The 13,118-nt window shown below is 41.6% G+C and overlaps 1 protein-coding gene across 4 annotated transcripts in view; it reads right to left on the bottom strand.

Moving 5' to 3' along the window:
* The window catches only part of PCSK5 (proprotein convertase subtilisin/kexin type 5), a 459,846-nt gene that overhangs the window by 179,697 nt on the left and 267,031 nt on the right, over window positions 1-13,118 (bottom strand). For all 4 annotated transcript variants that reach the window (XM_056523317.1, XM_056523326.1, XM_056523339.1 and 1 more), the window contains exon 12: window positions 11,523-11,711. In XM_056523317.1, the coding sequence (XP_056379292.1) occupies window positions 11,523-11,711 (189 nt within the window). The remainder of the gene's footprint in view (window positions 1-11,522; window positions 11,712-13,118) is intronic.

The following is a 13,118-nucleotide window of genomic DNA, read 5'->3' as shown; positions in this document are numbered from 1 at the left end:
GTAATGTCCTTAAAACAAGTAAAAAAAAAGCCTCAGTAGTGTGTGTGGCGTCCACGTGCCCGTATGACCTCCCTACAACGCCTGGGCATGCTCCTGATGAGGTGGCGGATGGTCTCCTTAGGTATGTCCTCCCAGACCTGGACAAAAGCATCCGCCAACTCCTGGACAGTCTGTGGTGCAATGTGGTGGATGGAGCAAGACATGATGTCCCAGATGTGCTCAATCTGATTCAGGTCTGGGGAACGGGCAGGCCAGTCCATAGCATCAATGCCTTCCTCTTGCAGGAACTGCTGACACGCTCCAGCCACATGAGGTCTATACATCAACAAAGGAAAAGAAAAAATGCTCAGCTCACCACCCACTTGAAGTATGTAGCATTGACTTGGGCTGGGTAAAAGCACCTGGAGCAGGGCCGCTTCCCGTAAATGAGAACAATACAGACAAAGGGAATCCAACTCTCAGGATGTAGAAAAGGATAAGACATAGCTTTTAATATCTCATGTTAAAATGATCCAAAATCGATCACAAACCAAAAAAAAAAGAGGGAAAAATGGGGGGACACAAGCCCCTAAAACCAACATGCCAACACGTTTCAAGCTACAAAAGAGCCCTTAATCAGGGCCATGATTAAGGGCTCTTTTGTAGCTCGAAACACGTTGGCGTGTTGGTTTTAGGGGCTTGCCCCCCCCCCTTTTTCCCTCTTTTTTTTGGTTTGTGATCAATTTTGGATCATTTTAACATGAGATATTAAAAGCTACGTCTTATCCTTTTCTACATCCTGAGAGCTGGATTCCCTTTGTCTGTATGGTTCACATGAGGACTAGCATTGTCTTCCACTAGGAGGAACCCAGGGCCAACCGCACCAGCATATGGTCTCACAAGGGGTCTGAGAATCTCATCTCGGTACCTAATGGCAGTCAGGCTACCTCTGGCAAGCACATGGAGGGCTGTGCGGCCCCCCAAAGAAATGCCACCCTACACCATTACTAACCCACCGCCAAACCAGTCATGCTGGAGGATGTTGCAGGCAGCAGAATGTTCTCCACTGCATCTCCAGACTCTGTCATGTCTGTGACATGTGCTCAGTGTGAACCTGCTTTCATCTGTGAAGAGCACAGGGCACCAGTGGTGAATTATTTGCCAATCTTGGTGTTCTCTGGCAAATGGCAATCATCCTGCACGGTGTTAGGATGTAAGCACAACCCCCACCTGTGGATGTCGGGCCCTCATACCACCCTCATGGAGTCTGTTTCTGACCATTTTAGAGGACACATGCACATTTGTGGCCTGCTGGAGGTCATTTTGCAGAGCTCTGGCAGTGCTCCTCTTGCTCCTCCTTGCACAATGGTGTAGGTAGCAGTCCTGCTGCTAGGTTGTTGCCCTTTTACGGCCTCCTGATGTACTGGCCTGTCTCCTGGTAGTGCCTCCATGCTCTGGACACTACGCTGAGAGACGCAGCAAACCTTCTTGCCACAGCTCGCATTGATGTTCCACCCTTGATGAGCTGCACTACCTCAGCCACTTGTGTGGGTTGTAGACTCCGTCTCATGCTACCACTAGAGTGAAAGCACCGCCAGCATTCAAAAATGACCAAAACATCAGCCATAAGAAATGAGAAGTGGTCTGTGGTCACCACCTGTAGAACCACTCTTTTATCCGGGGTGTCTTGCTAATTGCCTGTAATTTTCACCTGTTGTCTGTTCCATTTGCACAACAGCATGTGAAATTGATTGCCATTCAGTGTTGCTTCCAGAGTGAACAGTGTGATTTCACAGAAGTGTGATTGACTTGGAGTTACATTGTGTTGTTTAAGTGTTCCCTTTATTTTTTTGAGCAGTGTGTATATATATATATATATATATATATATATATATATATATATATGGTGTTGCATAAAAACATTATATCAAAGGGAATGATTAACATGTGACAGGCGACTGTTCACTGGTGACTGAATGATGCTTTTCATAGATCTAATAGCACATTCACATTCAATAATAGCTCCAGAAGAATAAACTTATTGGAGTTTAAGTAGTGGCAGAAAATAGGCCTTTTCAGTGTGATTGATGTCCTTCCAGAATACTCCTGTGAAAATTAGGGTTTCCAGCTCACAAAATGAGTGGCTTGTTACATAAGTGCTCTACCAACATGTTAGTGATGAGAGGGGGGAGCAGCACAGGTTATTAGCACTACAGGTTAATTTGCATTTATAGTTATTGGCTAATCTTCTTTCAATTCCCCTGAACAGCTGTTTCCCCCCTGGGCCTTAAATGATATCCTCTATAGCTGCTCCAGGTATGCAAACTCTGTTCTATTGATTTTTCTTTGTATTCTGGTGCATAATATAGCCATACACAATTATTTCAATTTATATGCAAAAAATAGCTTGACTAGACTTGTATAACAGGGACTTCAATCATGTTTATCATTTACAGTTAACGTTCTATATGGTCACTACTTCCTTCAATTCCACAATTAAGGCTTACCTGAGAAAGGCTAGAGACACACTCCACATTTCCTATGAATGACAGTCTAGCTCTTTGTGCCACTTGCTGTCTACCATTACCTTAGAAAGGCTACACTGTAGATTTTGCCAGCTAATTGATGGGCATATGGCTTAATTCGACAATCGTTCAAAATCAATAGTAAGTCTGCATGGTACAAAAACCAGCCAAACACTATAAATAATACAGCACACACGTTCTACCCTGTAACTAAGCAAGAAAGGAAAGTGGGAAAAGCAGCCCTGGTACACAGACCTCAGCAACTCGCATACAATATCACCAACCATGAAAACCAACAGCACATATTGCATCCATGAGGATTTTTCCATTAATTTGTCATGCCCCTTGCTACTTACTCAAATAAACACATCAGTACAATAGAAATATAGAAGTGGAATATAAAAACACAGACTCACTCTGTCAGAGAACCAAAACTTTGATATAAACTATGGCAAATGATAGATAGTCCAAACTTAGACTAGACAGTCTAAAGACGCACCATATTTATTAAAAAGCCTGAGACAATTTATTACATTTGGTGCATTTTGAGGCTGTTGATATACAGTATTGTCAATTTGTTAAGCCATAAAATGTCCCCAAAACTGCCTGTTTTTAAATATTGAGTTCTACTGAACTTAAAGGGCATATGGTAATTATACATGTGGCGCTGAGTCCAATACTGTTTGCTCCTTTCCTATGTGGCCCCATTTCTGAATTATGGCTGAAAATCCAAATATGCAAATGAAATGCTTTGGTGCAATGGGTGTGTTCAGTGCCTTGGTGCAATCTTCTGCCTGCCAAGCTCGGCCGTCTGTAACTCCCTCTTCATAAATATTCATTCTATACAGGGAACAGGTAACTCTGCTCCACCCACTCCTATCACGTGATCATCATCACAGGTCCTACACCTCCCGCAGTAGAAGATACAGAGCAGGTCCTGGTTGGTCAGTCACTGAGGAGCAGAAGAGTGCACCATGGGGGTGGGTTGCATGTTTGGATTTTCACTCATAACTTGCGAAAGGGGCCACATAGGAACAAAAGATAAACACCATTGAAATCAGTGTGACCCACATTATTATTACATTCAGTTTCTTGGTATTGTTGGAGCACAGATAGCACTTACACTGTTAACGCTATTCTTCCTGACTCCCCTGTACACATGCATGCTCAGCTTGGCTAAGTATGCATGTTTTTTTAGAGGATGTATGTATTTGGGCATGTTGAAATCCAACATGCAAAATCTCCAAAGACCCCCCCCCCCCCCCCCATCACTGCTGTCATTAGTTGTGTGTGGTCTTATTAAAATAAGTACATCAGGCTGACAAACATCTAATGTGTTAGGACACCTTCGGGTTTCATAACGTACAATATAATGAACCTCACTCACTCCTAGGGCAACCAGCTGAGTTTTTAAAACCAGCTTTTAGCAACAAAAAAAACCCTGAAACTTGAAATACTCAAAACTGGCACAGAAACATTAAATAAAAAGTATGTGTAAGCATCAAGCCCACACTGTGAAATAATTCTAAAAATCAGATTTTAATTTAATGGAATGGAAGGTTATGAATCTATCATGAGGGTTAGCAGAACAGAATGCAAGCTGGGCCTAATGGAGGGAGTTATGTCAAACTAAAGTACAGAACTTTACATGAAAGATCAAATTGTCCCTTGTTCTTCTTTAGTTTCCAATGTAGAGTAACATGTTTTATTGAGAGGGAAACTACGACACTAAAAGTGCATACGTGAAAAAGCATTTCTGATGTTAAATATAGTATCAAAAGACATTTTATCATCAAATCATCCTTCATGTTCTGCTGACACAGCAGATGCTTTGATGTAGATGGGATTGGGCATAGACTGTGAAGATGTAATCCACTTGTGACCAGATAAGAATCTTGTGAACTAATGACTCTGGTTTTCTCTCCATGAAAGCATTCCTAAGCCAGAATATAAGTAAGCTACATGTTACACAAAAAACCTTCGGTATGTAGAATTGTGCCCCCATGAGTACAAGAGCAAAGGACAGCTATTGTGAATGGTCTGTACAGTAATGGTATTTTCTGCAGTTTGGGTTGTCCTTTTTGATTGAGTCTGATGGTTTCTGCATATTGCCTGGGGTTACATCTGGCAATCCCTACATAATGAGGAGGAACATATCACAGCTTGCAATGACACGTGGAAGAATCTTGTGATGAGTTTGCTTATCTGATCTATGTCTAATATCATATGAAGAAATGTAAAGCTTATATGGTATGTCCACAATTAGACAATGAAGGCCGTAGGGAATCGTTCCCAGGTCAAACAGCTTCAGTGTGCACAAGAGCCGCCGCAAACCACAATAGTGTAAAGTTGAAAGAAGGGTTGTTTTAAAATTTTAAAGAAATACTCTTAGCAAAAATGGATCTTTAAAGTGTAGCTCCCACCATCTTTTTTTTTTTTTTTTTTCTGTCCCTGCCTATTGCCCATCTATCCCTAACCCCCTCCTTGCCTTTAATTTTTTTTTTTTTTACTATATTAAAAATGCCTTTTTGTTTGCCTGGTAGTGTGCTCACTACCAGGCAGACTTCCCCAGCAGGCGCAATGTCACTGATGCCTGCTGGGGGGGCCGACTTCCGCCCTTAGTTCATCTACACAGGGTGCCTCCAGCTGTTTCATCACTACAACTCCCAGCTTGCCCTGACATCTATTGGCTGTCAGGGCATGCTGGGAGTTGAAGTAGTGAAACAGCTGGAGGCACCCTGTGTTGAAAACAATAAGTCAGGGCCATGAGCGTGGCGCCGCGCTACCCCGCCCCTCCCCCCGTGTTAAAACCCCGAACCCCCCTCTCGCCCAACGCCCGTGTTAAAACCCTGATCTCCCTAAACATATCTCCCCTAAACATACTTACATGCTGCAGAGTCCTGCAGCAGCGGTGACATGTGCGGGAGGAGTGGCCTCCCGGCCAGTGGCCAGGGAGCCAATGCGCTCGCTCCCGCCTGTCTGATTGACAGGCAGGGAGCGAGCGCAGGCTGAATGAATTCGGACCGTGCCATGTCACGCCAGCCTGCAGCCGGCCACTAGGAGGGAGACCCCTAGTGGCCGGTTTACAAATGTAAATTAAAAGGTTTTAATTAAAAAAAATAATAATAATAATGAAAATATATTAGAGATATGTTGTAGTACATATGTACTACAACATATTAAAAAAATAAAAATGTTGATGACAGTGGCCATTTAAAAAAACACTTATGTAGTAAAGGAAAAATTGTGATAAAAAAAGCCCTGATTATTGCTAAAAAAAAACCTGTTTTAGTAAATTAATTCTCCTAGAGGAAAGACCTTGAATGAGCAACATTGGGATTGAGGTCAGAAAGCGAAAAGTACTTGAATGACCAATCGGTGTTTAAGCCAGTGTAACTTACTGTCAGTTGAAGAAAACAGATATTTACTGGAGCAGCCACCCAGCACACGAGCATCATTGACAGTTGTACTAGCAGCCTGGTTCACTTACAAATCAGCCATATTTAGTGATGAATATTAAACCCTCTATAACATTTAACCCCTTCCCTCTTTGGCAATTTTTCATTTTTGCACTCTTGTTTTTTCCTCACCTTCTAAAAATCATAACACTTTCAATTTTCCACCTAAAAATCCATATGAGGGCTTGTTCCTTGCGCCAACATTTATACTTTCTAATAGGGATCGACCAATATCGTTTTTTTAGGGCCGATACCGATAATCGGTGGAGGTTAGGGCCAATAGCCGATAACTTATACCGATATTCCGGTATAAGTTATCGGCTATTTATCCCCCTGCGACACCGCTGCAGATCACTGATTTAAAGCGGGCGCTTTAAATCAATGCACTGCAGTGGCTTTTGCGGTGCCATAGGCCGCCGCCGCCACCCGCTTCTCTCCCCCTGCCTGTCCGGGGGTCCTGAGACCTATCACCGCCACCGCTCCCCCCACCGCCGCGCCGCGACCGCCCCCCCCCCCGACCCGCTGCACCGTGACCGCCCCCCCGATCCGCCGCACCGCGACCGACCCCCTGCACCGCACCGGCCCCATTGCCTCCCCCATCCCCGGTTTTATAATTACCTGTTCCCGGGGTCCACTCCACATCTGGCTCCGGTGGCGTCCTCCAGAGATGTCACTGTGCGCACTGACGGTGACGTCACGTCGCACACTTCACATCACTCGTCATTGCGCACAGCATAACTAACGCAGGACGCAGCAGGAGCAAGAAGTAGCGTGGGCCCCGGGAACAGGTAATTATAAAACCGGGGATGGGGGAGGCAATGGGGGCGGTGCGGTGGGGGTGCGACGCGGTGCGGCGGTTCGGGGGGGGCGGTCGCGGTGCGGTGGGTCGGGGGGGGGGTCGCGGTGTGGTGGGGGCGGTGCGGGGCATTATCGGCTTATCGGCAAGGTAATTACCTATAATGCCCAAAATCGTGATTATCGGCCGATAATATCAGCCATACCGATAATCGGTCGATCCCTACTTTCTAATACCATTAATGATTTTACCACAAAATCTACTGCGAAACAAAAAAAAAAATTATTTGTGGGGAAAAAGTTTTAGTGGCTTCCGTTTCTACGCAGTGCAGTTTTCGGTAAAAATTGCACCTAATATTTATTCTGAAGGTCCATACGGTCGCAAGGATAGCCAATTTATATAGGTTTGCCTTTATTTTACTACAAAAAAAAAATTATAACTACATGCACCAAAATTAATATGTTGAAAAATTTCCTCTTCTGACCCCTAGAACTTTTTTATTTTTTCGTATACGGGGAAGTATGAGGGCTCATTTTTTGTGCCGTGATCTGAAGTTTTATCTGTACCATTTTTGTTTTGATCAGACTTTTTGATCACTTTTTATTCTGGACTTTTGAATTTTTTTACGTGTACGACATTGACTATGTGGATTAATTAACAATATATTATTATAGTTTGGACATTTATGCATGCGGTGATACCACATATGTTTATTTTTATTTACACTGTTTATTTAAAAAAATGGGAAAAGGGGGGTGATTCTAACTTTTATTGGGGAGGGGGTTAAGTGATCTTTATTAACTTTTTTTTTTACACTTTTTTTTGCAATGTTATAGCTCCCATAGGGGGCTATCACATTGCACACACTGATTGAATACACTGATCACTTTTATGCAATAGCATAACACTGATCAGTGTTATAGCCGCTTGACTGCTCCTGCCTGGATCTCAGCACGGAGCAGTCATTCAGCGATTGGACAGCATGGAGGCAGGTAGGGATCTTCCTCACATCCTACAAACTGTTCGGGAACTAACTGGCATTATTTACTTTTGTTTTAGACGCGACAATCAAACTAAAGGGTTAATGCCGGGCATCAGCCCGATCGGTGATGTCCGGCATTATCAGTGGGTCCTGGTTGCTTATAGCAACTGGGGCTCACCGGGTATGTTGCACGCTCAGCTGCTGAGCACGTGTCATACCTTGGGAGCCACAAGTGGATGTTAATGAATGTCCATTTCTGGCAAGGGGTTAAGGTACCTATAAGGGAAAGCGTATTTATCCCTTCATGTAAATAAGTGTTCCACTCAGCTAAGCATTCAAGTGTTCTGAAATAAAAGAGAAGGGGTAAAGCACTGCCAGGCTCCTCTGGTGGTGGCTTATCTCTCAGAGAATAAAGAGATTGGGCACTTGAAATCCAACATGCTTGATCCTCATTTCCCTCTTTATCTGTTGGACCCAAAAGTTCTTAGAAAACTAAGTTTGGTAATTTATGTGCCATTGTTCATGATATTTTGAGATTCCCTGGTGTCGAGTATTGTGTGGGGACTGGCCTAAGGCCAAAGTGGTGCTTGTGTTAAAAAAGGTCGGGGGGGGGGGGGTGACTACATTTCAGGAATATTTAGGGGCTAATAGTACTGCAGGCAATAGCCAGCCTCGATTTCCTATGGACAGAAGTTGGCAAACCAAGGGTTGAGGAGAAGCCTGGACAGAGGTTTGGCTGTTGATATAGTGTTTTTGGATTTTGCTAAAGAAATTTGACACAGTTCCTCATAGACACCTGATGAGAAAATTGGGATCTAAGGGTTTAGAAAGTTTAGTTTGTAACTGGATTGAGAGAGTGGTGGTCAATAATTCGTACTCTGATTGGTCCCCGGTTATTAGTGGTGTACCCCAAGGTTCAGTACTGGTACCACTTTTGTTTAACTTTACATTTATCCACATTTAGCCTCATTTGCCAAGAGTATAGTCTATAGAGGATGCGCATAAGTAAAAATCTAACATGGACACACTCAGTTTTTTGGCATCCACTTGGCAAATGAGGCTAAATGTGGATAAATGTAAAGTTATGCATCGGGGTACTTATAACCTGCATGCATCAGGGGGGTAAAATTAGAAAAGTCACTGGTAGAGAAGGATCTGGGTGTACTTGTAGATTATAGACTACAGAATAGCATGCAGAGTCAGGCAGCTGCTGCTAAGGCCAGCAGGATATTGTCATGTATCATAAGAGGCATGGACATGGGACATAATACTACTGCTTTATAAAGCATTGGTACAGCCTCACATGGAATATGCTGTTCATAAAAAGGATGTCCTGGAGCTGGAAAAGGTACAAAGTTACGCAACTAAACTAATAGGGGTCTTAGCTATGAGGAAAGATTAGTTTAGTCATGAAAAGAGACGCTTAAGTGGGATATGAACAATTTAAAGTATATATGGACTATATGAAAAATATGGGAAAAAACTGTTTCAGGTAAAAAATGCCTCAAAAGACAAGGGGACACTCCCTCCATCTGGAAAAAAAAGGGTTTAATCTCCAGAAGTGACAAATGTCCTTTACCATAAGAACTGTCAATGTGTGGAAAAGTCTACCTCAGAAACTGGTTAAAGGGCTTCAAAACAGGCCTAGACAAATTCTTAGAACAAAATGACATTAATGTATATGTACAAATATAGAAGCACATTCCCTCCTTCATCCACCCATACATTTTTCCTTTATCCATTACCTCTCCTCCTTGGTTAAACCTGATGGACATTTGTCTTTTTTCAACTGTACTAACTATGTAAGGCTGGGTTCACCTATGTCCGGCATCCGGCATTGGTGAACTCAGCCCAGATCTCCAATCAACTGATTCCACAATTGATAATAAGTTGTCATCAGTTGTATGGCATCTGGCAAGCTGCGTTCCTGCTACGTTAAAATAAAGCTTTAGATTGGGAAAATTTATTTTATTTTTATTCTTAAAAATAGAGTAATGTATTTTTAATATTGAGTGGGTCAAGATCAAACTGAATAACAGCTGTATAGAAGAAGTTCAGAATTTCTACTATACACATTACTTATTCCTTTCTTTACAACCTCCATCTCAAACCTCCCCAGTAAAGCCGAAGGACAGGAGTGAACTAATAATTTTTTCAGTAAAGAGCAGATCTGCCTGGAAGATACTTGTATCCATCCACCATTCCTGCATATCAATTGCTTCCAGGACTGAGTTGCATTGGGCAGGTTTATCAGTTTCTGGCCAGACCTGACTGCCTATTGCCCTGTACCTGCAGCTATGTATGAAACTTAGGTAAGATGCTGAGTTTATTTATTGTCATGCATGCATTGCTAAAACTCTTCTGAATTCTAGTTATTAGAAACAGTCGGCAAGTTACATTATTCAGGATAAACATTCACACCGCGTTCCTGATACCCTGATATACAATTTAGACATTATATTCTACAGTAGTAAGTTAGAGGCAAGGTGGGCATGAGACAGCACTAGGATAGTATATGGTCAATTTGTCCCCACAGGAAATAATAAAAGTAACATAGGACTGTCATACAATTTGACACATTAGAAGGGATTTTCATTATTTCATGTGAAGTGAAAGAGATGCTTCAACTCTTAACACTTGTGAAATAGCTTAGTCATATACCAGAAGAATTGTCATTTAATGTTAGTGAATACATTGCGATCAATTTTTTTCACTTTGGACAACTATTTTCCATGTGCCCTAACAATAGAAAACATGGTTTTCACTTTGAAACTTTAAATATCATTTTACAATTAACATATACTTATAATCTGCACAGCTAAGTTACTTTGTAGATATACTGCATTACTTATCTTGTACTGATCTTAACTTAGGGCCTGTTATAGGGAGTAATTATTGGACAAACAGGCCCATAATAGTCTTGTGTAATAGACCCAGCAATCGGCCAAAAATTAGAAAATGGCAGCTGATCTCAAAGTTTTGACCTGTTATAAAAATCCTTGTTTGTCGACTGCACATCACTCTGTATAATAGGGGACACATGGCCTATGGATGGGAGAAGTTGAGGACCGCGCATATGATCCAGCATTGACCAAGCCGTATAATAAGCATGTTAAACAAGTGCTGATCTACCTGATCTGTGCTCAAATTGGGCACCAGTCAACCAGTGTAATACTGTTTTGGATGTGTTCCAAGTGATTGCTCTAGGTTAATGTCCTGAGCCAAATTAGATAATATGTGCACAGAGAAAAACACATTGACACACAATAGAGTCAAAATGGTTCTCTGATTTATTGTATTGTGAACACACAAGATATATCCTTCAGTAGGGCGTAGCACATTGTATATGCATTCTAATTGGTTAGCAGACTACTTTCGTTAAGCATTGCATCATATTTTCTCTGCGCCAAAAGAGGATGGTCACACAGGGTGTAGTACAGGATGCAACCACCATATCAGAAGAATGATCTTCATTTTGTATTTATTATCCGTAACAATACCACCCTTACTATCTGTAATATAGTCCAGAGGTGCATTCACACACCTGCAGGCTTGACAGAAGAAAACGTTCCATGTTCCTTAATGGCTGAATATCTGCTCAGTTCTAGTGATCTGAACACAAAAGCTAGTTCTTATGCCAGCTTTTGTACAATAATCTTCCTTGTGATGTCTGGTAGCAGAAAAGTTATACTATCGCTCCAATTGCAACAAGCGTATTAATGTAATTGAGATGTAAGTCATTCTGTTGAATAATACAGTTAAGACTAATATCAAAAGTCTACCTGTTAGCCAACAGTTGGGATCTGGTGCCTGAAGGAGAGGTCAGATAGATAGCCAGGTCTCCTCTGCGTGGATGTGTAATCGTGATGCGTACGACCACGTGTTCCAGGTAAATGACATGGTGGTTGGCGTTGTCAGCACATCCTGTGGCTTTATACACTGAGCGTACTACATTGTCTGGACGGATCGTCCTACATTAAGTGAGGTATAAAGGAAGAAGATGAACATTTTGCAAGCATCATTAACTTAGTGTATACATGTACAGTATGTCTAAAATAGCAAAACCTACTAACAAAAGTTTTTTTTTTTTTTCAACCACAATATGTAACACTATAACTTAATATGGCAATAGTACCGGTGTATGTACAGTAATGATTCTACCTTGCAGATGTGATATAATGTGCTAAACTTAATGTTTAATGTATGTCCCGGGGCACGAACTGCTGTTTAGTGTAAAATTTGAATGCAATTAAAATAGTGGTATCCATTGAATAAGTCTGTGAATGACCCAATGTGTTAATAGGTATGCTCAGCAGGCCTGGTGTGTATAAGTTATTTTTAATATTTACCTGGGGCATAACTAATACGGGGACTCTATAGGTAAAAAAATTTCATTAAAACACATGCAAAACATTAACATTTATGTGTAGTGTATATGTTCACATATAGAAAGGGTAAAATTTAAAGATATACGTTGATAAGATGATACGTTGATAAACGTTGATATTGAATCAATAATTAATTTTATATAAACTAGATATGTTTGTAGTGTGCTGCCGCACACTACAAACATATCTAGTTTATATAAAATTAATTCAACATCAACTTTTATTTACAGTGGGGCAAAAAAGCATTTATTCAGCCACTAATTGTGCAAGTTCTCCCACTTAAAAAGATGAGAGAGGCCTGTAATTTTCATCATATGTATACCTCAACTATGAGAGACATAATGAGAAAAAAATCCATAAAATCATATTGTCTGATTTTTAAAGAATTTATTTGCAAATTATGGTGGAAAATAAGTATTTGGTCACCTACAAACAAGCAAGATTTCTGGCTCTTACAGACCTGTAACTTTTTCTTTAACAGTCTCCTCTGTCCTCCACCCGTTACCTGTATTAATGGCACCTGTTTGAACTTGTTATAAGTATAAAATACACCTGTCTACAACCTCAAACAGTCACACTCCAAACTCCTATGGCCAAGAACAAAGAGCTGTCGAAGGACACCAGAAACAAAATTGTAGACCTGCACCAGGCTGGGAAGACTGAATCTGCAATATGCAAGCAGCTTGGTGTGAAGAAATCAACTGTGGGAGCAATTATTAGAAAATGAAAGACATACAAGACCACTGATAATCTCCCTCGATCTGGGGCTCCACGAAAGATCTCACTTTGTGGTGTCAAAATGATCACTAGAACGGTGAGCAAAAATCCCAGAACCACAAAGGGGGACCTAGTGAATGACCTGAAGAGTGCTGGGACCAAAGTAACAAAGGCTACCATCAGTAACACACTACACCGCCAGGGACACAAATCATGCAGTGCCAGACATGTGCCCCTGCTTAAGCCAGTACATGTCTGGGCCCATCTGAAGTT

This window comes from Hyla sarda, chromosome 1 (genome assembly GCF_029499605.1).
Source record: "Hyla sarda isolate aHylSar1 chromosome 1, aHylSar1.hap1, whole genome shotgun sequence".
Taxonomy (NCBI): Eukaryota; Metazoa; Chordata; class Amphibia; order Anura; family Hylidae; genus Hyla; species Hyla sarda.
The sequence above is the reverse complement of the archived record's forward strand: the minus strand, read 5'-3'. Positions and strand labels throughout refer to the sequence as shown.